The following is a 25,242-nucleotide window of genomic DNA, read 5'->3' as shown; positions in this document are numbered from 1 at the left end:
AAGATATATTTTTGTTGTTGATATGGACTACGCTTATGAGAGTAATGTTCACTGTGAAGCTTACACTGTGATGTACCTGAGAGAAAACAGAGATGATAATCTGATCTTCACCCGTAAGAAAAAAGTATTTTAAAGTTTGTGGTTTTACAGAAAACCACAGTTATATATGACAAGATAATAAGGCCTGAAGTTAGGAAGAACATCTTAAGGAAAATATAATTATATTTTCTTAATGATTTTTTTCCTTCTCAAACCTTGTCTGCGGTGTAAGAACACCCCTGGCCAAACGGGGTGCATCTCTTCCCCTCTTTGATAATTACTGTAGTTACCATGTTCTGAACATCACATCCTTTCTTTTCTCCCCAGATGTAATCTATATATCTATATATCTATATCTATCTATATATCTATATATCTATCTATCTATCTATCTATATATATATATATATATTTATATATATATATATATATATATATATATATATATATATATAGGTGGTTGAATAAAAATATTTGGACATTATTTATAAAAATTACTTCAAGTTAGCACCAGCAAGCCTGCTAGGCATTTAGCATCAGCTACAATATTTACTTATTTTCAGTACCATTCTGAATAAACATTCATGTCTGTCTAGCGTTACTCGTCTAAAAAAAAAAGCCTCAAGTTCAAATATTCATTTATCACCAATTAACTGTTTGACAAACACTTCCTGCTTCGAGATCTGAATTAAAACAAAATATCAAACATGCTCCGAAGTCCCAATCTGAATCAACCGAGTCGCCAACAGGCTCCGAAGTGCCGATCTGAATCAACCGAGTCGCGAACATGCTCCGAAGTCCCAATCTGAATCAACCGAGTCGCGAACAGGCTCCGAAGTGCCGATCTGAATCAACGGAGTCGCGAACATGCTCCGAAGTGCCGATCGGTATCAACCGAGTCGCGAACATGCTCCGAAGTGCCGATCTGAATCAACCGAGTCGCGAACAGGCTCCGAAGTCCTGATCTGAATCAACCGAGTCGCGAACAAGCTCCGAAGTGCCGATCGGTATCAACCGAGTCTCGAACATGCTCCAAAGTGCCGATCGGTATCAACCGAGTCGCGAACATGCTCCGAAGTGCCGATCTGAATCAACCGAGTCGGGAACATGCTCCGAAGTGCCGATCTGAATCAACCGAGTCGCGAACAGGCTCCGAAGTCCTGATCTGAATCAACCGAGTCGCGAACATGCTCCGAAGTGCCGATCTGAATCAACCGAGTCGGGAACATGCTCCGAAGTGCCGATCTGAATCAACCGAGTCGCGAAAATGCTCCGAAGTCCAGAAGTCCCGATCTGAATCAACCGAGTCGCGAACAGGCTGTGAAGTCCCGATCTGAATCAACCGAGTCGCGAACATGCTCCGAAGTGCCGATCTGAATCAACAGAGTCGCGAACAGGCTCCGAATTGCCGATCTGAAAACTTCGACCAAAGAATGTAAAAAATAATTCTATTTCTCTAATAACTCTAACTCTACAACTCTATGAAAGACTCAGATCACGTATCTAAAAATAAATCGCTATAGTAAAAGAGAGAGGAGTGAAGTTTCCTAACGCTCTGCTGTGTTTGGTCCTCAAGCGCGTCTGACGCTCCGCAGCGCGTCTCCGCCCCTCAGCGTTTACAGCGCTAAATTAATCATCTTTGCTAATTATTATACATTTACTTCATTGTCAGCTTCAGGTACTTCATTTATTATTGTTCAATGAACTGTTTGAAACAAAAAAAAAGGTTGTATTTCAGTAATAATTCTAAATTATCAAAATAAAAAATATAAAATAAATAATAAAAAATATGATTTTCAGTTACAATAATTAATCCTAAATTGCGACATTAATAACTTACTTTTAGCAACATCAGACGCACGCGGTCACAATATCTCACGGTTCTTACTTCTGTAGACTCACACTAAACGGTTCATTTGAATCAGTGAGTGGTCGACTCCAGAACAGCTGCAATCGGATCATTCTAATTCGTAAACGAATCGTTTGGTGCGATTCGCGATCCGATTTAAAGGTTTATTTTGAAAAGACTCAGTTCGTTCATGATGAATCAGACACCGCTTCTGCGTGTCGGAGCACGTGATATATTATAGGGAGTAACGATATGTTTTATGAAATGTAGTGAAGTTAAAAGTACGATCTTATGCTTTGGAATGTAGTGAAGTAAAAGTAAAAGTTACTCAAAATAAAACTACTTCAGTAAAGTACAGATACTTGAAACATGTACTTAAGTACAGTAACGAAGTAAAGCTACTCCGTTACTGTCCACCACTGCAAAATAAAAATATGAAAAAACCTTATGGTGGTTTATAAGTGCTCAATTCTGACAACTCCATAGAAGAATGTTGTCACAAGAAAATCAAACGGAAATAGTACATTCAATGTAACTGAATTTTGCTTCTGCAGTGTATAAAGACTATGAAAGTGCATCTTAAGTTTGCTGTGGTCAGTACAAGCTTTGTTTGACCTCAAAAATAAACTTTCTGATGCCCAGTTGTCAGCTTTACAGGGGAATAAAATGGATGGTACGATGGCTGTTCTTGAAGCAGCTAAAGAAAAATCAGATGCTAGGTAACAGCACATCTTAAAAATTTAGGAAAAAAAGGTCTCTTTTGTTTTTCCAAGCAAGCCATAGTCAGGTGCTAAAACCTTTCTCTTTTATTCCTTAAATGATCACTAGTACATAAAACAAACTAGCAATATACTACATCTAAATATAGCCTATTAGGTTTTATTGCACTGTAAATTTTGAATAAGCTGAATAAGGATATTTTATGCAACTTCACCTGAGTTTATCCAGTCAAGCTTGTCTGGGTTTGGGGGTTACTACTACTGTTGTTCAGTTGTTAAGGGTCTTTTGTGTAACATTTTATGTGTGAAACAGTAAATATAAAGTAAATGCAAATGATGCCTGACAGCATTTTAAAAGGAATTCACTTGGAGAAAGTGGCTGTGCGATTGGACCAGCAGGTTGGCTGAATGGAAGGTGTGACTCATCTTTTGTAGACCAAGTAATAATGTGGGAATGTTGGAGCTCTTTTGGAAAATGGGCTTTGTTTTATGAGAGGCTCAAGTACAGACAGTGAAAGAGCTCTTTAGGACAGCTTCTTCAGAGACAACACACGCTGCTACCTGCTAACTGTCTGCGTGACATGCACCACTGACTGCAGTGAACTTAAGCACTCTTCATTTGACTCAAACGGTAAGTAACAGAGCAACTATGCAATAAAACAGAAGATTAAAAATAATAATAATACAACTTTTTATGGTTACATTTTTTTTTGTATCAATGTATCAATTCCAATGAGGTCACACATTTTGTGTTATGACTCTTATTAGATGATTCCCATCTGTCAATAACAGCCACATACTGATTGGCTGATGACTGTGGACTGCTTAACAAAACTTGGCAAAAGAGATACACTTGGCAGTCTAATACACCATGACTTTTCACTTAGCCTGAAGTTGTTGTTGTTGTCTTTCCCTAATCCAGAGCTCATTACATCTTATTGATACCGTTGTAACTTTTCTTTTAACCTACTTTTGGATTTTGAGTTTTATTCGTAACTAGTGGACAGCATTTTGTATTGAAAAATAGAGTCATCCTTAGTTTGCTCTGCTCAAAACCTGCCAGGTCTTGTAGTGTGGATTGCAACACAACTGTGGTTCATATTCGGTAAATGACAGCTCTTGCCCTTGGTATGTTAAGATGAAAGGGTTATGTTATCTCAGTAGGCTAATCTTCAAGTGCTTAATGTCCATCTTTAGTATACGTTTAATTTTGTTTAAGCCCTTTAAATGAATTTGCAAGACTTTCGATAGTAATCATAATTTGACAGTGTAATATATGATCTTCAGTTCAAGCCAAAGGCCTGCTATTGATTTCCAGCTGAATGACAACCTGAAAGAAAGTGGACAACCTTCAGTTTGACAACAAAATCCATCATTTTGTATATATATTTGTGGCTAATTGTGATAATAATAATGTGAATTTATTCAATTAAGCTAAACTCAAAAACAGTTTTTTTTTGTACTTCAGCACTAAAATGGTAAAATACCTAACGGTGGTAATACCTTGATTATTTTGATTAGAAACTGATATGCTGTTTATTGGTGTGAGTCATGTGACAAGTTCGAGTTGTTTTATTTGAGGTCTATTAAGGATTTTGTGGGTTGACAGAGCCTTAAGCATGTAAATTATATATGAATCATTTTAAAATGCAGAGAAGTGGATACCTTAGGGCATACTTGGCCTGAAATAGGAAATATTATAATCCTAATTCATTTCACAACATGTCAGCCTAAACAAATCTACTTTTTCATATGACCAAATTTTCTTAGGTTGCACTGCCCTCTAATGCAAATAAATGGAAGTACTGGCTGACAGCAGCAACATTTTATTATATTTTTCCCAAGTTTTGTCCTGTGTTCATGAATGAGTCTAATTCTTAATTATTCTTGATTAAATCAGATGTATTTATCCAAATTCTATTTTACAAAGTCACTCAAGTCACTAAGAATAATTATTATTATTATTATTTTCATCAAATATGTGCCGAGCGACATAGAAAACTTTATCTCATTCATGCAACCCAGACATCTAAGCACTTGTAAAATAATTGTCACTGTAAAGAGAGGGGGTCATAAACAAATACATGAAAGTAGCTTATGTCATTCAAACTGATTTATGTCAACAATATAGTGGTTATGAAAGACCCCGAACCAACAGATATAGAAAAGGAACTATACTTCCTCACAGAAAGAGCAAAAGATGCTGAATGTGTCATAAAACGGTCCAATTTCCCCAGATATATGTTTCTGATTCCTGCAGCCATAGATATTCGAAGGTTTTTTCCCCTAAACTGTGTATGATATAAATAAAAAACACTTACATCATATATCCCCACATGAAGCAAAATGTTTATGTTGCTTCTGGTAATTGGTGTTGTTTTATGCCTGCTGTATGTGGTCCAGGTCTCTCAAGCCCTCATTGATTTATGACTCAAAGGGAGGCTGCCTCGGCAAATGTAATCTACAGAGTGGCCCTGGGTCAGCCATTTACACTGGATAATAGTGTTTACTTAACAGTCATGACTGGCTGAGGAGCCTTTTTAGGAGGACAGTCATTTTTCAAAACACCATAATCACAAGAAGAATATTGCCTATATTTTCGGATACGAACACACTGCTCTGTAGGCTTTATTCTTCCCCTCTACCAATTTCAAAAGGGACATCCAGTGCATTTTTATTTTATTGAAATCTACTTGCAGTGGGTATAATTCGTATAATTCATCTGGCTCTTTTTTGAGGAGGCAGGCTTAGGGTGTCATTGAGATCGTTTCCATTCACTGAAGTGAATTATGAGGATATGGCATCAAATTCTCTTGTGTTTTTCCCAGACAAGATTAAAGTGAACCAATAAAACAAGTGTTTTAAGTTCCTGTCTAGCCATATTGGTCACAGCATTGCGTTTTAGAGATTATGCTAGACCCTGTAGATATTGCTGATGTAATATCTTCAATATGTTGTTCAAAAGAAAAAATGACGGTTACTTCAGAAAGCCCAAATGCACATATTGGATCTTCTTTTTGTGTGCTAGTTTCGATGAGAGCCCTTTTGTCACCTTGTCCATGGATCCAGATACTTGAGATGTAATTATGATACTCCCTGCAATTGCCTTCAAGGATCATGCCGGTGGGTAGGCTGAATTGAGATGGGCTGTATTTACTCTGACAATACACTTGTCTAGGAGTCTAGCCGTGAGCCTCCATCAGATGAGGCCAATTCTGCTGCTGAGTTCTCATGTAAAGAGCTGACATCCTCAGGCCTAGCTCGTCAATGTGCGATTGATAACTGCAAAATGCTGCCAAGACCACTCATGCTGCCAAGACCATATTTTGATTTTGATATGGTTTTAATCTCACAGTACATACAAGATATTTTATATAATTAGGGTGATCATGTGTCCTCTTTTTCCCCATGTCCTGGCTGATATTTCTTATTTGCCTAAAATCTCAAGGTTTTGGCTTTGTTTTCCTATTGACGTGCTCGCTACAGTCCTCATACATTATGTTTATGCATATTTGTATTGCTTTGAGCATTCTCTGTAAATCCAACCTTCTTGAATGCCACTATTTGTCGATCATGTACACTGTAAAGAATTGCCAGGAATTTACAGAATTAAAGAGTATTATTTTACGATATATTATGGTAGTCAGAAATTTGCTGTGAAATCAATGCATCCTGGATCATTTTCTTACAAATGACTGTGAATGAATAGCAGAATGATGCTAACATCACAGGAATGTGACCTAGAAGTTGGAATTTAGAAATCCCAGCCAGGACAAGTCCATGAATGAGAGGACATATTGTCACCCTAATTAATATAAATATGTCTCCATCCTTATATAGAAGGGAGTTTCATAAGCAATTTGCCTAAACTGATTTACTGTATTTTAAAGTCCATAAAATAAAAACATGTAGACTAAGTGTTATTTGTCATTATGTTCTTTTTTTTTTTAAGAATCAGAAAGAGCTTTATCAACAGGTATTTTTACACATACAAGGAATTTGTTTTTGGAGACAGAAACTTCTACAGCACAAAAAGATTAAAGTGGCAAGAAATAGATAACAAAATAGAATAAGCAAGGAAATAGAGGAATAGGAAATAATAATATACAACAACTATTTAAAAAAAAATACACAATATACAAATAGACAAACGGCATTTGTGTGTAGAGGTATAATATACAAATGAAGTATGGAGTTTTAAATAAATAAATGTATAAACTGTGTTGCACATTACATTTAATGCCAAGTTAACTGTTCATAAGGTGGACTGCCTGAGGTAAGAAACTGTTCTTGTGCCTGTCTGTTCTGGTGCTCAGTGCTCTGTAGTGCAGACCAGATGGCAATAGTTCAAAGAGGAAGTGGCCTGGGTGTGAAGGACCCAGAATGATTTTGCCAACCCTTTTACACACTCTCCAGGGTTTCCCACACATTGATTTATTTGTGGCGGGCCGCCACAATATCAAAACTGACTGCCACAAATAGATTTTCCAAAAGGCTTTGACTTCAATGAATAAACATAAGCACTGCACATTTCAAAATCAAAAACCAGTGTGGGTGTTTTGATAATACTTCAGAAGGAAACCGACTGTATTTAGAATTTTCAATTTATCTTGCATGAAATGCTTGATAAAGCAGCATTTGTGAACATGTTCAGCACCAGGTTGTTATAACTGCACCAGACAGTCAGCTCTTTAACCTCCTGTCTGTAAGCAGACTCGTCACCATCCTGGATGAGGCCAATAAATGTGTTGTTGTCTGCAAAGTTCAGGAGCTTGACAGAGGGATCCTTTGCTGTACAGTCGTCAGGAAGCTGGTAATCAGGTGGAGGTGGGCACAGAGAACTGGGTTAATTTGGATAGGAGGAGGTTTGGGATGATCGTGTTGAAGGCCAAGCTGAAGTCCACAAATAGTATCCTCACAAGAGTCCCTGGTCTGTCCAGATGTTGCAGGATGTAGTACAGTCCCATGTTGATCCACAGATCTGTTTACTCGGTATGCAAACTGCAAGGGGTCCAGCAAGGGTCCAGTGATGTTCCTCAGATGGTCCAGCACTATTCTTTCAAATGACTTCATGACCACAGATGTTAGGGTTTTTTATACCTGCAATAGAACTCATACAAACCGTCGGCCAGCTGTTGATTCAACACAGTGCTGGGGGATGGGGTCCTGTAAATGGTGATGTCTTTCAGTCCTTTCCACACTGAGGCAGAATCATTGGCTGAAAACTGATTTCTCAACTTTTCGGAGTAGTTTCTGTCTGATCTCCTTTGTCAATGTGACTTTGGCCTGTTTTTACAAGACTCTGTCCCTATTCCTGCAAGCATCTTCTTTAGTTCTTTTGGGTGTCTTGAGTTTTGCAGTGACCCATGGTTTGTCATTGTTATAAATTAAATGAGTTCTGGCAGGAATGCACAAATCCTCACAGAAACTAATGTCTGTTATTACAGTCTCTGTGAATTCATCCAGATCGGTGGCTACAACTTAAAAAAAAATCAAATTTGTGCAGTCGAACAAGCTTGTAAATTCTGCTATGCTTCACTGGTCCATCTTTTTACAGTCCTTGTTAAAGGTTTAGCTGACTTCAGTTTCTGTTTGCAGGTGCTATAACAGTGATCAGAGAGCCTCAAAGCTGCTTGTTGGACAAAGTGATTGTAACAATTCACATTTACGCCGGGGAGTACCCACGAGACTTCCGCTCTACTTCCCCTCCAGGGGATGCCTTCAAGGATGGCAGCAGGCTCCGGCTCCCTGGTTAACGGCCCGACTCCTCCGATTCCCTCATGGATGGCAGCTGCCCCTCCACACCACGGGCGGCCGGCAGCACGTTCATCTGTCCCCGGCAACTCACTCTAGCCCACCACCTCGAGTGTCCATGGCGGCACACTCCCTCGCCCTGCTCGATGGCACCGCGGGTTCAGCACAGTGGCGAGGGATCTTCGGCAGCGCGTCCCTCCTTATACAAATAAAAACACACCCAAAATAAACCCAGGGCAGGTCCTCTCTCGTCCTTCACTGTTGTCGCTCCTCTTTTGTATTCTTCCAATCTCCACCGTGGGACGCGAGACCGGCGAGTGGAGCAGGTGTCGCTCATTTCCCAATGAACTGATTTATAGTGTCTCATGGCCAAGAAAGTTGTCTCTGAATCCCTTGTCTGCCCTGTCATGGTCAAGAAGGCAGTATCTGAGCTCTTCACCTGCCATTTCATGGCCAAAGATACTGTTTCTGAACTGTCTGACTGTCCTATTATGGCCTCAGAAGCCATTGTTATGCCCTTTGTGCTCTCTTTTGCTTTCCTGCCTGATCCGCCTTGGTGGTCTCCTGCTTCAACTGTTCCACTTTGGTGGACATTTGCTGAGCCTGAGCAATTTTGGTAAACCATCAGCTCAGTTGAAATGGTCCTCAGCTCCATCAGCCCAACCCCAGTGGTCTTTTCCACCATTGTGGAGATCACTTTCATCCAGTCTGTTCCACCCTGGTGGTCTTCTGGTCTGGCTGCTCAATCCTGATAGTCTTTTGCTCTGCCTTTGTGGTGTTCCTGCTCCGCCGGCCCTGCCTTGGTCACCTGCTCCTTCAGCCCCACTCATGCTCCCTAATTCGCCTAATAGCTCTACTTCCTGTCCATGGGCCTGGCTCTCCATCCCTCCCCCTGTTCTGCTCACTCCACCCACTTTCTGGAAGCTGCTCCTTAAGGGGAGGCTTTGTCACAATCGCCATCTGGAGTGCCCTTGATAACCACCGGAGGGCACTCCATCCCATATCTCTGTCACGCTTAAAAAAAAAGAAAACTTGAAAATACTTACATTTTTTATTTAATAAATAAATTTACATTTACATCTTTGCTTGTGTGTAATGTTACATCAGAGTCCCTTTAAGAATATTCTAAAGTCTTTGGTTATATCTGCCTGCCAGCCATTTTTTTTTTAAATAATCGACCGTTGTTGTTACCGATGCAAAGAATTGTGGGTTATCTGTAGTAGCGAAGGATATGCCTCATGCATCCTCAGAATTTCTGTGAAAGAAGGTCAAATTTCAAGGTCGCATTCGGGGTGTACTACTTTGAGACAGCCTTGATGACATATGTGTCACGGAGTAGCCATTTAGCCTCCTTGCTAGTGCGTCCGCCTCCCATGCCGGAAGACCCGGGTTCGAGCCCCGCTCAGTGCGAGGAGCGTCAGAGAGGACCCGGGTGAGAGGGGTTACATTGGTGCTGTGACCCGGATGGGAGTGAGGTTTAGGGGGGTGAGTGTCACGGAGGCCAGCGAGTAGTGCTGTGCAGGTAAACCTCAAGAGACGCACTAGCGACAGACATTAGTGGCTGTAGCCATTTAGCCTCCTTGTTAGTGCGTCCGCCTCCCATGCCGAAAGACCCTGGTTCGAGCCCCGTTCGTTGCGAGTGAGAGGAGTGTCAGAGAGGACCCGGGTGAGAGGGGTTACATATGCAGCCTTCAAAATGAAACACAGCTAGTGATTGTGAAGTCCTGTATGTGTTTAGTACTGCAGTTCTGAGCTGTTATTTCCTGTTTTCCTCTGTCTTGGTTGTTTCTGCCCCTTGTTCTGGATTACTCTTCGTCTGTGTTTCTTGTTATTGTTTGGATCACGACTGTGGTTTATCCTCTGAATAATCACCGCATTTGGATCCTCAGCCTTCGTGTCTTAGAGCTATTTGTGACACTATGCAACTCTAATTTAATGAACCCTTGACTTCAATTTTGAGGTATTTAGTTTAACTGAATTTGAGAGACACTTACTGCTTCTTTAAAAGTGCTGCTTTGCCATGTAAATGGATGACAATCAGTTTACTTCCAAAGAACACTTTTGCTTGACATTTTTTATACATTAAACCATTGTGGAAAAGATCACAAGTATTATGTTAATTCCACATACCAGTAGTGGTGTAGCTCAAGCAGGAATCCAAGCTAGTGGTTTCTGGATTTGGAAAACACATTAAACAACTTTAAAATCCATCAAAACTTTTAATTAATGGCACTAAAACTGGCATATGGAGAAAAACACGCAGCCTTCTTGAATACATTTTATTTCCCTTTCAGTCACATGCAAGTGCTTAATCTTTAGCTTTGCTTTTGCCATGAAAGGTGATTAACTGAGTGAAAATGTGTTTAATGAAGATAGATATTTGTATATACTGAATATTGGTCAAGAAGAGATTTAAGAACCTTTTTAAATACCTAATATTTATTTTACAATTGGACAGATAAGATTGAAAGAGAAGGTTTTTTTTTTCTTCAAATAACTGTCATGTAAGAAATTTTTGCACACGATTTGCATACATGTGAGATGCATTAGGACATTTTCAAAAACATAAAAAAAACTTTCTAATGGTAGTGTACATGAAAGTTCATTTATAATTAATAATATTTTAATTTTGAGTGCAATACATTCTTTTTTTAACTAGCTGTTCAAGCTATGTGAGATAGATTATGGTAAATAAAAGTAAAGCAGGGCACATTAGTCAAATTCAACACAGCAAACGTATCTACAAAAAATTGATTGTGATTGTAATTTTATTGACCATTCCAACAAAACAAATGTCATACAGTTCATGCCTACCTTATGTTTTTTCTTGAATTTCCTCTGAAAGATCAATTTCCTGTTGTCAGTAGATGAAGGGATATCTATTATATTGTCCAAATAGACAGCATGAGAGCATGTAAACCCCTCCTACTTTCTACTGTAAACAAATACTCTCCATGTCCTTCATTGTTCTGCACTCACATAGAAGATCATGTCAAAATAACTTTAGATATAAAACACAACCAATCTTCATTTTTGGCTTTTTACGATTTGGTCTACTGCACTCTTTTTCATGGATCTACATTGGGGAAGGTACTAACTTTATTGTTTCTACTGATGCGTCTCTCGGGCCGAACTTTGGGCTGCTTGGTCTGGATCAGCTCCTCTGGTGTGTTACCCAGGGGAGGAAGGAGTCTTTTCTTACTGTTCCTGGTTTCAGGCAGCCACTGTGGAGGCAACTCAAATGGCCCAAAACCAAACTGTGTTGTATCCTCGGGGTCTGTGGGAGTCACCGGGGCGACCTGTGAAGAGGAATAGGCACATGACTGAATAGGAGAATGCTTTGGTAACTCTAAGCCCTCTTCTTTTTTCACGTCCCCTGACTGCGGCTGACGCAGCTCTCTTGCCACCCCTCCATTTCCACCCTGTCCTTCATCTTTGGGTTGAATGTTGGCAGAGGCCACAGAGGAAATGTCATTCTCATCTTCTTCGTCCTCGTTTGGTCTGAAGATCTGTTGTTGGCCGATATTGAACATCTCCAGGAGTTGACTACCAGAGCGAACCCCAGTATCGCCCTCTAGTGGCCCTCCTTCAGCCAGACCCCCAATGCTGACCATGTTTCTTCGGCTATAGCGTCGATGCAAGCGTACTAGCATATCAAGAAGGCAACGCCGCACAGATCCGTTTACTGTGAGAAGAAACAGTGGGTTGGTGAGAAGAGAGACCTTTGGCAGCCACACGGCGGTCAGTTGTAACCAAGACGAGGCTTTAGCAGCTCCAAGCACTGAACGGTATATGACCAGAGCAGCATAGGGAATGCTGCACAGTGCAAAGACTAGAACAATGGATAACAGAGTGGCATGAAGTTCAGCCTCGCGCTGAGACACATACGGGATGGAAATGCCGTTCTGTGGGGTGCGCAGTGCTGCAATGATCACTTTCTTCTTCTGGCTGGTGCTTAGTGCGCGGCGGATTAGTGCCATGGCTAGAAACACCACTGCTAGTGGCAAAATGAGTGTGGTGATACTGTATGTGATCATGTAAACCAGATGTCCAAGTGATTGGCCATCAGAACAGGAAGAGGTGGCGTAGACATCCGTCACATTGCTTATGGCAAAAACAGGGGCGCTGGCCACCACCGCATGTACCCAGATGTAGATAACCAGGTCTCTGGATTTGGCATCTGATATCTTTCTCTCCAGAGGATACAACACAGAGTAGTACCTGGAAGTGAAACAGGGAACGCACCACTGTTAAGGTGCAGTCACATAAGCAAAATTTTTATGAAATTTCAAAGGCAAAAAAGGTCCATTAACTATTGTTAAAATAGACAAACAACGCACAGCTCACACTGAAGTAATTTGCAAACCAAGCAGCTTTCTTTTAGCTGATGTTCAGGGACTGGACTGTACTAGTTGAGCTTAATGGCTTTGATTCACTAAAAAGAGTCATTTATTTGGGAATCAGCTGGAATACACTGGTCATGCTAATAAGTCTGATTCATTTAAAAGAACTAGTTCATAAGTCATTTATAGATCAGACTATACAAGTTGCACTGAATGATACTGACTAAAAGGAAGCGACTCATAAAAGTAATTTGTTTGTGAATCAGTTAGACTACACTGTTTTGCTTAGAGATCAGACTTATACTAGTTGAATGGTTTAGATTCACAAAAATCTATCTAAACAAATTGTGCTAAATGTTTTTTGTTTAAACATTTGCCAGCCCTATTTAAATCAGTTACATAACAATTACACTTTTTAGTGGACTAACTTGTTTATAGCACAATTAAACGCAAAAGAAATGTTGTCAAATAAGAAAATCAGTACGTTTTATTATGTGCTTTGTGCCTGAAAGGTGCATTTTTTTCTGAAGTGAAACAAACGTCTCAAGAAAGGCTTCTGTGTTAAGCAAAATAAATTATTCAATGAACTGATAAAGGTTCTGGCAGAGTAGGCTGCTATGGAAGCACTAGTCTGTGAAACAGCTGGTGCCCATGTGTTGACTACAACTGTAAGAGTTTTCAGATTTTCTAAAGAGATCATTCGCCATATTATTATCTTACCAATTGTTTTAATTAATGTTTGGCTGAGACCCTTAGTGACCTCAAATCTGAAACAATTACACTTTCATTGTTAGCAAAAGATGGGTGAATTAGCATGCATAGCCTCTCACCTATCCAGGGCGATGACAGCAAAGCTGAGCACAGTGGCAGAACAGAAAAGCCTGTGTAGGAACTTGATGGCTTTGCACAGCAGGAGTGTATGGACCCATAGGCAGCATAGGGGACTGGCGCTCAAGGCTATGTCAAAGGGCACACACACCAACCCAGCACAAATCCCAGAACATGCCAGGTTCTTGATGAAGAGATTTGTGACAGATTTGAAGACATTGGTGTAACAAGTACACCACAGCACTGCAGCATTGCCTGGGGACGAAGAGATGGAAAGGAGAAAAGGTTGAGGAGTGTTACAAGCCTATGTCAGTGTTTAAGGAGACAACTGAATGTGAGTGGGACATGAGCAGCCCTCATCTTATTGTCTACAGCAGTTCCCATGGCAATGAGGTACCTGAAGATTGCACACTAATTTGAAGGGGGAAACAAACATTTTTCCCTTTGTGGTTCCTGTAAGCAAGAGTATGGCATTCTTATGCTGCTGTTGAGGACAAATGAGGCTCACAGCACAGGGTATAAGATTTGAGAAGGAACCAAAGGCTTAGCATGCACAGACACATAGAAACCAAGCGCTTCTACTACTGAGATGTTCACATGAGGGGTAACACTTTTGGGGTAATTCTTTGTTTTTTTTTAAGGAATATTCTGGGTTCAGTACAAGCTCAATTGAGAACAACTGTAGCATAATGTTGATTACCACAAAATTCAGTTTCCTCTTTTCTAAAAAACAAAAACAAAAAAAAATCACAAAAAGAGGGTTATTGTAAAGCACTTACAATTAAAGTATCACTGTTTTTTATTTTTAACCAAATACAATTTATCATCTGAAACCCTAAAATTCCTATAAAAATTATGATTTACCTTTACAGGTCTAATAACTCTTAACAGGAAAGTGTTCTAATATAGTCATGAACATACATTTCTGCTTTTATATACTCCAAACCTGGTCCTATTTACTTCCACAGTCCATGAGGGACAATTTGAAAGTCAAAAGCTGTCCATTGACCTTAACTTATACCAGGGATCCTCAAATCTGGCCCACGAGATCCACTTTCCTACAGAGTTTAGCTCTAACCATAATCACAGCCCAATGTCTTAAGCATCATTAGAAAGTCACAAGTAGGTGAGTTTGATTAGGGTTGGACCTAAACTCTGCAACACATTGGCCCTCCAGGGCAAGATTTTAGGAACCCTGAATTATACTTAACCAAGAATATTCTTTAATATGACATGACAACACAGCTGTAACTGATAAGCATTTCCATAGTTTGCTTCATTTCTTCACACCATAGTTCATCGTTTAAATAAGAGAAAGCATGTAGAAAAGTATTAGTAAACGGAAATGCAGCATGTCACTTTAAGTGGAAATCTATGCCAGGTTCATTTACTTTGCAGAAATTATGCATGGGCATGATGGAATTCACATGGCTTGAATTGAAATGGAGCCTGAGGTGTATCTTTCCTTGGATGTTGATGTGAGCGGAGCACTTAGGTGACAGGTGCTCTCTACCCAGACCCATTATTACGCTTGACACACTTTTGGAAGGTGCATCTTTTCCACAATGACTGTGACTTTCATCTTTTCCCATTACCATGCAGGTGTAACGGGCAAAGCACAGTGGAATCTATCTGCAGCTGCCTCTGTGTTATTACTCTGGTGACATTTTGAGTGCACACTGACAGTGCTGGACAATTGTCAATTTGTTCCTAGAATTCTCCAGTATGCCCATGGCTAATAGTGTTATTTCACTCAGGCTGAAACCTGAGTGAAATAATGATTAACCCATTGCCACAATGACTTCCGTCACTAGTAATCACAATGAATGTCTGAAACACAAAATTCCCAACTTTTCTGAAATTTGAGCCCTAATCCAGTGCAGAAACAGATAATCAGATTACGGTCAAACTAAGCGTCTGTATGCTAATTAGTCATGTGATGGCTCGTTTGTTTGAGTCTTGACAAAACTGCCACCCTTTGACGTAGTTCAGAAAAAAAGAAAAAGAAAGAACAAAAGGACATTATACTATAAACAATGCTAAAATCTTATTTATTGTGAGGAGGCTCTGCATACCTCTCTTTCTCTAAATATTGTATAATTTCTATAAGATTATCAGTCATGTTCTACAGCATATATATGTAATCGGTGTAAACAAAATTCTGTCTTTTTTGTCGCAGGTATTATTGTCAGAGTAAGCAGTTGTCGTGAAAAAGCCTTCTTAGAAACATGGCATGTGACTGACTGGGGAAACATTTCATTTCTCTGTTTGTATCAGTTGAAGCATGAATGAACCAAGTTAAAACAACATCTCAACCCTTTTTTTTGTTTCTGATTTGTGGCATGATCACTGGCTTCTAGATGTGATAGTTATTTTGCTGCAATGTGTAAGAATTCACACAATCATCTTAACAAATTTTCTTGGAAATATCTCTGGCATGGCAAATAATTAAAATAGCACTGCTCTCTAATATAGTGTCTGTTTTGATTTTAGAAAAAAAAAACAAGCTGTTTGTACAAAGTGTCAACGACAAGTTGTGATGTACTGTAAAAATCTAAAGTATGGACAGGGGTCCGCTAACTCTAAACATATAGTTGCAAGCAACTTGTGATTAAAATGCTGTTTCTACTAATTTAGAAAGATATCATCATATAGAAAGGAAATGAACACTAAGTTAAGGTCAATACTTAAATAAACATTTACAAAAGAAGTGAACATAAAGCTGCACTTATGCTCCCTAGAGAAAACTAATAACACAAAACAGCTATTCAACATCACTTCCTCCCATAAGTTTCCATACTTTGACCAAGCGTACATTTTTTATACTAAGACCTACAGTATGTATACAAATCTTCTTTTTTGGATTTTAAGTAAAACAGATTTAAGTGTGAACTTGGCACATAATATTTAAATATAATAACTTTTTTGTTTGTTAATTGCTTGCATTGTACAGATTGGGAAACCAAAATATTTGCTGTAGAATGTCCAGTTACAACACCTTTGCGTCATTATTGTGTGAATGCTCAATAACTCTGTTTACAATTTCTCATCCCTCTATTGGTATGAACATACTACATTGTAACATCTGCTAAAAAATGTGATTCATAACGGAAAATATGTAGCTTGTGATCATGATTGTACAATTTTCACATTCCAAATAAAATTTGTGCCCCAACTATAACCTTTAGAGTGGTTATCCATTCACAAGCACATTGCGATTCTCCATTAATTCATAATAGGATCAAAATGTAAGCCGTTTATCGCATCAATTAACCAGTTATATGTGATTGATCGTTTAATTAAAATAGATTTAGAGATGAAGCCCGTACACATTTGATGGTGAATAGCCAAACATTTAGAATCCTCTTTTTTGTCTACTTACTCAAAAGGGAGCCGATGAGGATGAAAACTTGAATGGTGGTAGTGAAATCTTTGTAGGCTCTTTCCTGCGCGTGCAGGATCTCCTCCAGTTGTGTCACCTCTTTATCCTGAGCATCACCCCACAGACCCACCGGAGACGACGCGTTTAGGAACCCCAGGTTAGATGCGTTTAAACTTGTGCTTCCGTTTTCTGACAGAGGAAACCAGCTCTCCGCGTTATCCGCCTCCATCATCATTCATATCTGAGGCGCCACGCGAATCCTTCGGCTCTGGTCTCGCCGCGCGCACGTTATTGGTGAACAATGCTCGAGCGTTATGATGTTGTGTCCAACATGATTAACTCGCGAGTTTTCTCCAGTCCCTCAAAATGATCGAAAACGCAAAACATATTTTAAAAAACGCTGGACGGAGATCGTTCGCAATAATAAAATACCCCATGCAGGACTGCACATGGCAGATTTGGCATAATTTCGATTACACCGTACAGATCTCATATACGGTGTCATTGATGGAGCGATACGACAGTGACGGCGACGCATCTCGCGTCTCACAACTCAACTTCATTTCACTAGCCGTTGTGAACAGACGAACATAAAATAATACGGGTTTTATACAATATTTCGCGAGCGTTGGGTTATAAAATATGCAACTGAATTCTAATAATAATGTCTAAACAGTGTAGCTACGATAAGCCGTAGAGAGAGAAATTACCAACATACCCGTATGAGATCGTTATGAATGATCATAGCCATATGCAAGAGTCAAAAACGATTTTTGGTAAACGCAAATCACGCTAAATATCGAGTCAGTGTGCGATCTGACAACTGGGCTTCAGCACGAGTGACAATAGCGCTTTATTTCTTCAAATGAACAGTGGGCGCTTACAATAAAACGTCACCGTGTCCGTCCGTCACGGCGTCTTCGAGATGCGCGTGAGATTTTGAAGCAGAGGTTTGGATTGAGTGTATTCAGACACGCACTGCAACGAATCCACGGCAGGAAAAAAACGTTGTTTGAGCACTTTTCATTATTGTGAAGTAAACAATTCATCCAGTGAGCAAAACGCCAGCATGTAGGCCTATATCACGTTAAACTAGTTCCTTGCAGTACGCTATATCTACTGAATGTGCAAACATAGCACTGTATTTGTCTACGTGTTGCATTTGTTTTCTTGTTCTGTAATAGTAAAGCTAGTGGTCATTGGTCAGAGGAGATTTTAGACAACACATGAGGAATCTCTAATGCCTGCATGAAATGAGACTGGGGCAAGTTGTCACACAAGGACACAGTACCTAACTAGAAGGTATTGAGTCAAAAGTCCAGTTAAAAAAGTGTGTGTTGTTTTCTAGGGCCGTTTTGGTTTCACCTAATTCTAAACTATACCCGCCTAAATAATCACAGCACAGACCACAATTGAGATTTAAATTATTCTGTGATTCCCCACTCAAGAACACAATCATCAGTTCATGGAAATGTCATGCACTGCAGATTATAGTAACAGCTCTTCTGCAAATATAAAAATAATCTTTTCCACTGAATCCACATGCAAGAACTCTTAAGAGCTTCGTCTTAAGTAGTCCGGGTTAAACAGCACAGACCGCTGGAGGGTGTCCTTATCACAGTGCTCTCTAAAAGGTTAGCAATAAGTACCACTGGAGGTTTGCAAAGAGAAGATCTCAATGTTTAAACACACACACACACACACACACACACTGATGCATCAGAAAGAAAACAATCATCAGCACTCATCCAGTAAGATTCACTTTCATGTACTGGTTCATGTGAATTAATGGCAGCTATATACTGCAACGAACTTAAAGGGACAGTTCACTCAACAACAAAAAAATGTATTCTATGTATTCTGTCATACTCTCCTTCATGATATTCCAAACCCATTCAACTATTTAATTTTTGGAATACAAAAACAGATATTTTGTAAAACCTTTTGACTCTCATTGTATGGACAGTTGAAAAATGGTGAAACTTTTTTATTTATTTATTTATGGGTCAACTAAACCTTAAATCATATAATATTGTTAAACACAATGGTAATGTTTAGTGTTGTTGTGGCACAGAAAGATTTATTTGGATTACTGTCTTCCTAATGTCTGGTATTCCACTGACACATCTACTAACAATTAAACATACAATTAAACATACAAAACCATAATCTCAAGATATCAGTCATTGTATTGGAAGCTCCAGGTAATACATAAAAGTGTATGCTGCATACAGTATAACCAATCCCCATAGATGCATATCTCAATCACAAGTCTGTTTATCAAGTCAGTTTTTTATCTAGACATAAACATTCTTCAGGAAAGAAAAGATTGAGGAAAACAAACCGGTATTTGCCCACCTCTAAGGCTGAAGATGTCATCAAGGCTTCTTTAAAATAAAGGCACCTGGGGCTGTACAAAATAAATTAATAAAAACAAACCTAATGTAGAGATACAGACAGAGAGAATGCTACAGAAATCCAGATAAGTATTATCACCAATATAAGAATTTCAATCCACTTGATTTGATTTGACTTAAATTGAGTTTTAATGCAAAAATGCACGGCAATGTGTGATTAAGAAACACACAAATATGAGTTTGATTTTCAAACAATTATTTCACACTCTGCATGAATTCTATGATTTTTAAGCAAATAATACATGTGCTTCATTCAGTTTGATCTTTTTTTTTTACATTCTTGATTACTTAAAGGCACAATATTTAAGATTTTTTATTAAAATCACTAGAACAGTGTAATATACATAACATATTTTTCTGACTTGTGTACTTACATTACCCCAAATGTTTTGGATAATTTTTTTAATCCAGAGAAATAAGCAATTTGTTATGCATTTCATTAGACAGGTGACGAATGCAGAGAATAGCATTATAACAGAACTTTCAAATGTATCTAGTATAAAACAGTGCAGTTTACATGACCGGAAGAAGTGGAAGAGGTCGACAGTGCCATAATAAAAGCTCTTCTATCGAGCCGTGTATCGTGCTCGTCCTTCATTAGCAATCACTCCAGTGGCCTTGTTTCACTTCCACGGCTTTTAGCCCCACCTTGCTTCATACTACATTGACCTTAATAAGTCTTTAATACATTAGCTCATAAGTGTACATGATTTCTGCCCGAGTCCCATCAGACTGTGGGGATGAAGACGACAACTCCCATGATTCCACACACAATCAACGACATCATCAAACTATGCCTTTGTTTCTTGTTTGTTTTGAATATGCGCCCTCTAGCTGCGAAAACGTACATACTGTGCCTATAACTAAATTAGAAATTAAAGTAATTCAAGTCAACACTAGTTGGATATTATGACTATGATATTGACTTAATTTTTCCCTTTTTCCTTATAGTTTAGATATGCTGCTCTCATCATCAGAAGCTAAGTGTTTTTTGAAAAAATTCACGATCCTCTTCCATGCATCCAGCTGAGCCTCTGAATGGGCCTTAGGTTCGCCGCCAAAGTAAACCACTTGGTTAGCGGCAGCATGAAAATTGGCAAGACAAAACGGCATATAGGGCACCTCGATAAAGTGACCTGCTTTTTCATACCTCACCAGCTCGTAGTTATCCTTCCCATGTGCTTTAAGTCTTTCGCATGCAAGTTTTGCGTAATAGGCAGTTTGCCAATTCCTGTCAGCTTCTGACATTATAAACATGAAGTTACCTGAGGCACGTTCAATGGGAATGACGCTAGGGAGGCCTTCTTCTGACATTGGGTCATTCATAACATCCCCAATATCCAAAAAGCCTGATGGTGTCATTTTTCCTCTCTTAACATCAAACAAGAGGGGTGGAACACAAATGTCTTTGTAGTAGATGGGAACCAAAGTATTGGCATTGCATCCATTGATCCACACAGTAGCCGATATACCAGGAAGAAATGTTGCCATCGACAAAGCGAGATCTCCACTCTTTGATATGGACACTAGGCCAATTTTTTTATCTTTGACCTTTGAAAGAAAATAAATAATAATAATAATAATATAACTATATATATATTTATATGTGATGATTTTGGATCACAATTAACAAAAACCCACCAATTCACTATCTCAACAAATTAGAATACTTCATAAGACTAATTAAAAAAAAAAAACATTTTCAGTGAATAGTTGGCCTTCTGGAAAGTAATAAATATTCATTTATTGTACATGTACTCAATACTTGGCAGGAGCTCCTTTTGCTTTAATTACTGCCTCAATTCGGCGTGGCATGGAGGTGATCAGTTTTTAACACTGCTGAGGTGGTACTGTATAAAAGCCCAGGTTTCTTTGACAGTGGCCTTCAGCTCATCTGCATTTTCTGGTCTCTTGTTTCTGATTTTCCTCTTGACAATACCCCATAGATTCTCTAGTTCTTCTTCTCCTTAGCCCAAATAAGACGCATCTGATGTTGTCTGTGGTTCAGCAGATTCCTTGACACATCTGTGTGTGGTGGCTCTTGATGCCTTGACCCCAGCTTCAGTTCATTCCTTGTGAAGTTCACTCAAATTGTTGAATAGATTTTGCTTGACAATCCACATAAGGTGTTTTGAGTTGATTAGCTGATCGACATGTCACCATATTCTACTTTGTTGAGATAGTGAATTGGTGGGTTTTTTGTTAAATGTGAGCCAAAACTATCACAATTAAAAGAACCAAAGTCTTAAACTACTTAATTCTGTGTGCACTGAACTGATTTAATACACGAGTTTCACAATTTGAGTTGAATTACTTAAATTAACTTTTCCACAACATTATAATATATATATATATATATATATATATATATATATATATATATATATATATATATATATATATATATATATATATATACACATATGAATGGGTGTACATACTAACCTCTGGTTGTTGCCGTAGAAAATCTATACCTTCTTCAAAGTACTCAAGGTGAAATCTGTCAGCTTTTTTGGGTAAATCTTGGTAACCCTGGAAAGCCAAGGCAAAAACAGCAAATCCTCTCTTTGCCAACAGAGCTGCCCTCAACTCAAAAGGACCTCCTCTAAATACATATGTATCCAAAATCCCAGGAAATGGTCCTTTACCTGAAAAATCATAATAGTACATCATTAACTTAGTAGAAAAATAGTAGAAATACACATAAGTGTATAGAGTACCTGAAAACCACTAAAAGTAAAGATACCTTAGAGTGAAAATAACTCCATTACAAGTTACCCTAAACCCCCCCCCCCAAAAAAAAACAAACACCAAAAACACAAATAATCTATGAGGAATAAACCTTTAAAACACATTCTCAAGTATGTAAACTTGCAACAGATTAAAAAAAAAAAAAAAATATATATATATATATATATATATATATATATATATATATATATATATATTATATATAATTTTTTTTTTTAATTGGATTATAATTATTACCAGTATTTGTTTACAGTTCTGCAACTGTTACTTGGATGGGATGAGTTTTTTTTTATTTTTAATTTGCTTAAATTAGGATTACATTATTATGTAATTATTTTGCCGATTTTTTTTAACTCTAAATAGCTTACCATTTTTTTTAAACATTTTCATTTACTTTTTATTTCATTTAGATATTAAGCAGACATTTTCATCCAAAGCGACTTACAAATGAGGACAATGGAAGTGATCAAAAATCAACAAAAGAGCAATGATCTGCAAGTGCTATAACATGTCTCAGTTACCTTAACACAGTAAATGTAGCAAGGTTTTTTTTATTGTCTAATAAAAAAAAAGAAAATAGAATAGATAAAGAATAGAACAAGCTAGTGTTAGAGGCATGTTTTGCTTTTGTTAATTGCATAATAAATAAAAAGAAAACAAATAGACAGATACAAAAAGATTAGTATTCTGAAAGTTAGTGTTAGTTTTTTTTAAAGAAAACAAACAATATGTGAATATGCAAAATTAATAGAGTGCAAGTCTAAAAGTGACAAGTTTTTTTTTAAAGAATAGAATTAGAATAGAGAATGCTAGAGTTAGAAAGAGGTAGTTAAAGAGTAGAGATGTAGTTTTAGCCAATTTTTGAAGATGGCTAAGGACTTTGAGTTGGGCAGGTCATTCCACCAGGAGGGAACAGTTACCTTACAAGTCTGTGAAATTTTTAAAATGTTAAATTATATGTGACATATATGATTATTTATCATGAATATATTTATGATTAATTATTATATTATATTAACAAATAGGGTCTAACATTAATTATGATCTATTAATTCATCTAATAATGGAATGATTATATTAACAGACTATCCAAATTTTAATAACACAATAATAGTTCTTATGAGAACAGCATTGACAGCAGCAATGGTTGTCCCCTCCACCATGTTTAAAGTTTATGAGCCGCCCACCTCCGCAGCAATATGGCTGCTTACTGCTCCGGGTGTGTGTTCACGACTGTGTGTGTGTGCACTCGGATGGGTTATGCAGAGCACAAATTCTGAGTACGTGTCAGAATACTTAGATACACGTCACTTCACTTTTACTTTGAGAAATGTAAAAGGGCTCCCTATAGTTTAGAGCAGAATTTGAGACAGATTTTTATCCCTAAGAAAATTCATTATAATTGGATTTATTTCAAAGAGAAATTTGTTCAGTAAAACACTGTTAATTAATAATAATAAAAAGTTTATTTTATGTTTAAGTTATTTTTATGTTTGATTTTGAAATGTACAGAGCTCATGTTTATTCAACGAAGGCAAGATTTATTGCAAAATGTATTTTGTGGCGGTCAGTGTTGATATTGTGGCGGGCTGCCATAAATAAACCAATGTTAGGAAACAGCGCCAATATTACCTCCTAAGTGAGAAATGTCAGCCTTTAACGTGCTAAAATATTTGAATGGAGACATGTTTCTGTGTGCATGAATGTTTACGTGGGAAGAGAATGTGTGGATTCCCTTCATAATAAAACACAGTTTTGACATTTTAATCTTATCGTTTAATATATTTATTTGCTTGGTCATTGTGGGTTTTGGTTATTTTCCATTTGGACAGGGAACTTTTGAAATATTGTTATACTTGACTTAAATATGTGACCTTGAAAGAATCCAAAAGTATTCAGATTACATTCCTGTAATATTGTTGTGGTGCTTGAATTTCGTTACTGAATTATTTTTTCGTTAAATAATTTGTAACTGTAGCGGAATACATTTTTAAAGTAGCCCTCCAAGCCTGTTTACACAATGGAGCATGAATTTATAGTTGACAACAGAAGACCTTTTCAGTTGTGTCAAGCAGTAGCGTTAGACTATTTTCTACCACGAGGAGGCGCTACTACTACAGAATATTGATAACACATTTGGTATCTATTATCGAAGTTCATTTAATAGGTTTTATTAAAAAGCGACCCTGTAAATTGTCATTTTACATTTCAGACTTTATAAGAGTAGCATAACCTGCTGAATTGTAAAGACGGATTTAATTGCCTGTATTTACTGCTAATACATGGAAGGCTTCAATATAGCTTCATAACTGACCAGGTGGCATGAAAAGAGTTCCTCTGATCCGGCCCTCGGTTACAGGAATCCTCCGGACACCATCGGTCAAGCAATGTCTTTCGTTTGTCACTTTGGCGATGACTCTATTGTCACTGACAACCTCAATGTCGACGAGAGCAGGGCGAGTCACGTCTGTTAGAGCAAACTTGCAACTTACGACCTCTGCTTTCAGAGCCCAGAATAAGCCCATTGGTTCAACTCCCGTAAAGGTGCCACCAAGAGAAGGGTCGCGGTTGAGGTCGATCTGACCGTTATTGTCTGCTTGGTAAGTGGCCCGAGCCTGGAAAACACGTCCGTTATCATCGGTGATTTTAGAGCGCAGATCCACGCGTTGTTGATGATTTAAGCCACTCACGGTCACGTGTACTGGGTCTTCAAAAGAGCACTTATAACTGGGCAAAAGCCTGATACTGACTCCTGAAGAGTAGTGCATTTTGGCAAGAGTGTTTCTTGCTAAAGGGGTAAACACGCATTTCAGTAATGAAGACATGTCGTCTGTGTGACTTCTGCTGCAAAGTACATTGGTACTGCCTTCTAGTGTTCGGAGTACTACAGTCTAAAATCCGGAGGAGATTTTCATAAAAATAAATGTCATGAATGTGCCTTTTTGTTGTTGTTTATATCGCGTTTAATCCTCCTTTCCCTCTTATGTTTTTAGTTTAATTTGTTTCGTTGTTCTTTGTTACAATCTGTATATAGTCTTAAGCATAAATAATAATTTCCCAATGTAGATTTTTTTTTTTTTTTTCCAGGGACGATTTTATTTTTTTTTGTCATGAAGACTGGAAGACTCTATATAATTATTCTTATTACATTTTCTTATTA

At 38.2% G+C, this 25,242-nt stretch overlaps 2 protein-coding genes across 2 annotated transcripts; both read right to left on the bottom strand.

The window, feature by feature from the left end:
• Nucleotides 1-11,037: 11,037 nt before the first annotated feature.
• LOC113063079 (G-protein coupled receptor 176-like) lies at nucleotides 11,038-18,481 on the bottom strand. Its single transcript, XM_026233249.1, has 3 exons — nucleotides 16,915-18,481; nucleotides 13,535-13,787; nucleotides 11,038-12,582 (listed from the first exon to the last, which is right to left on the bottom strand). The coding sequence occupies exons 1-3, from the start codon at nucleotides 17,147-17,149 to the stop codon at nucleotides 11,430-11,432; spliced, it is 1,641 nt and encodes a 546-aa protein (XP_026089034.1). The 5' UTR covers nucleotides 17,150-18,481; the 3' UTR covers nucleotides 11,038-11,429.
• Nucleotides 18,482-19,085: 604 nt separating this feature from the next.
• LOC113063080 (acyl-coenzyme A thioesterase 5-like) lies at nucleotides 19,086-24,924 on the bottom strand. Its single transcript, XM_026233250.1, has 3 exons — nucleotides 24,397-24,924; nucleotides 21,777-21,979; nucleotides 19,086-20,882 (listed from the first exon to the last, which is right to left on the bottom strand). Exons 1-3 carry the CDS (start codon nucleotides 24,905-24,907, stop codon nucleotides 20,277-20,279), a joined length of 1,320 nt encoding a protein of 439 aa, XP_026089035.1. The 5' UTR covers nucleotides 24,908-24,924; the 3' UTR covers nucleotides 19,086-20,276.
• Nucleotides 24,925-25,242: the final 318 nt, after the last annotated feature.

The sequence above is a fragment of the Carassius auratus genome, chromosome 45 (assembly GCF_003368295.1).
Source record: "Carassius auratus strain Wakin chromosome 45, ASM336829v1, whole genome shotgun sequence".
Classification (NCBI taxonomy): Eukaryota; Metazoa; Chordata; class Actinopteri; order Cypriniformes; family Cyprinidae; genus Carassius; species Carassius auratus.
The sequence above is the reverse complement of the archived record's forward strand: the minus strand, read 5'-3'. Positions and strand labels throughout refer to the sequence as shown.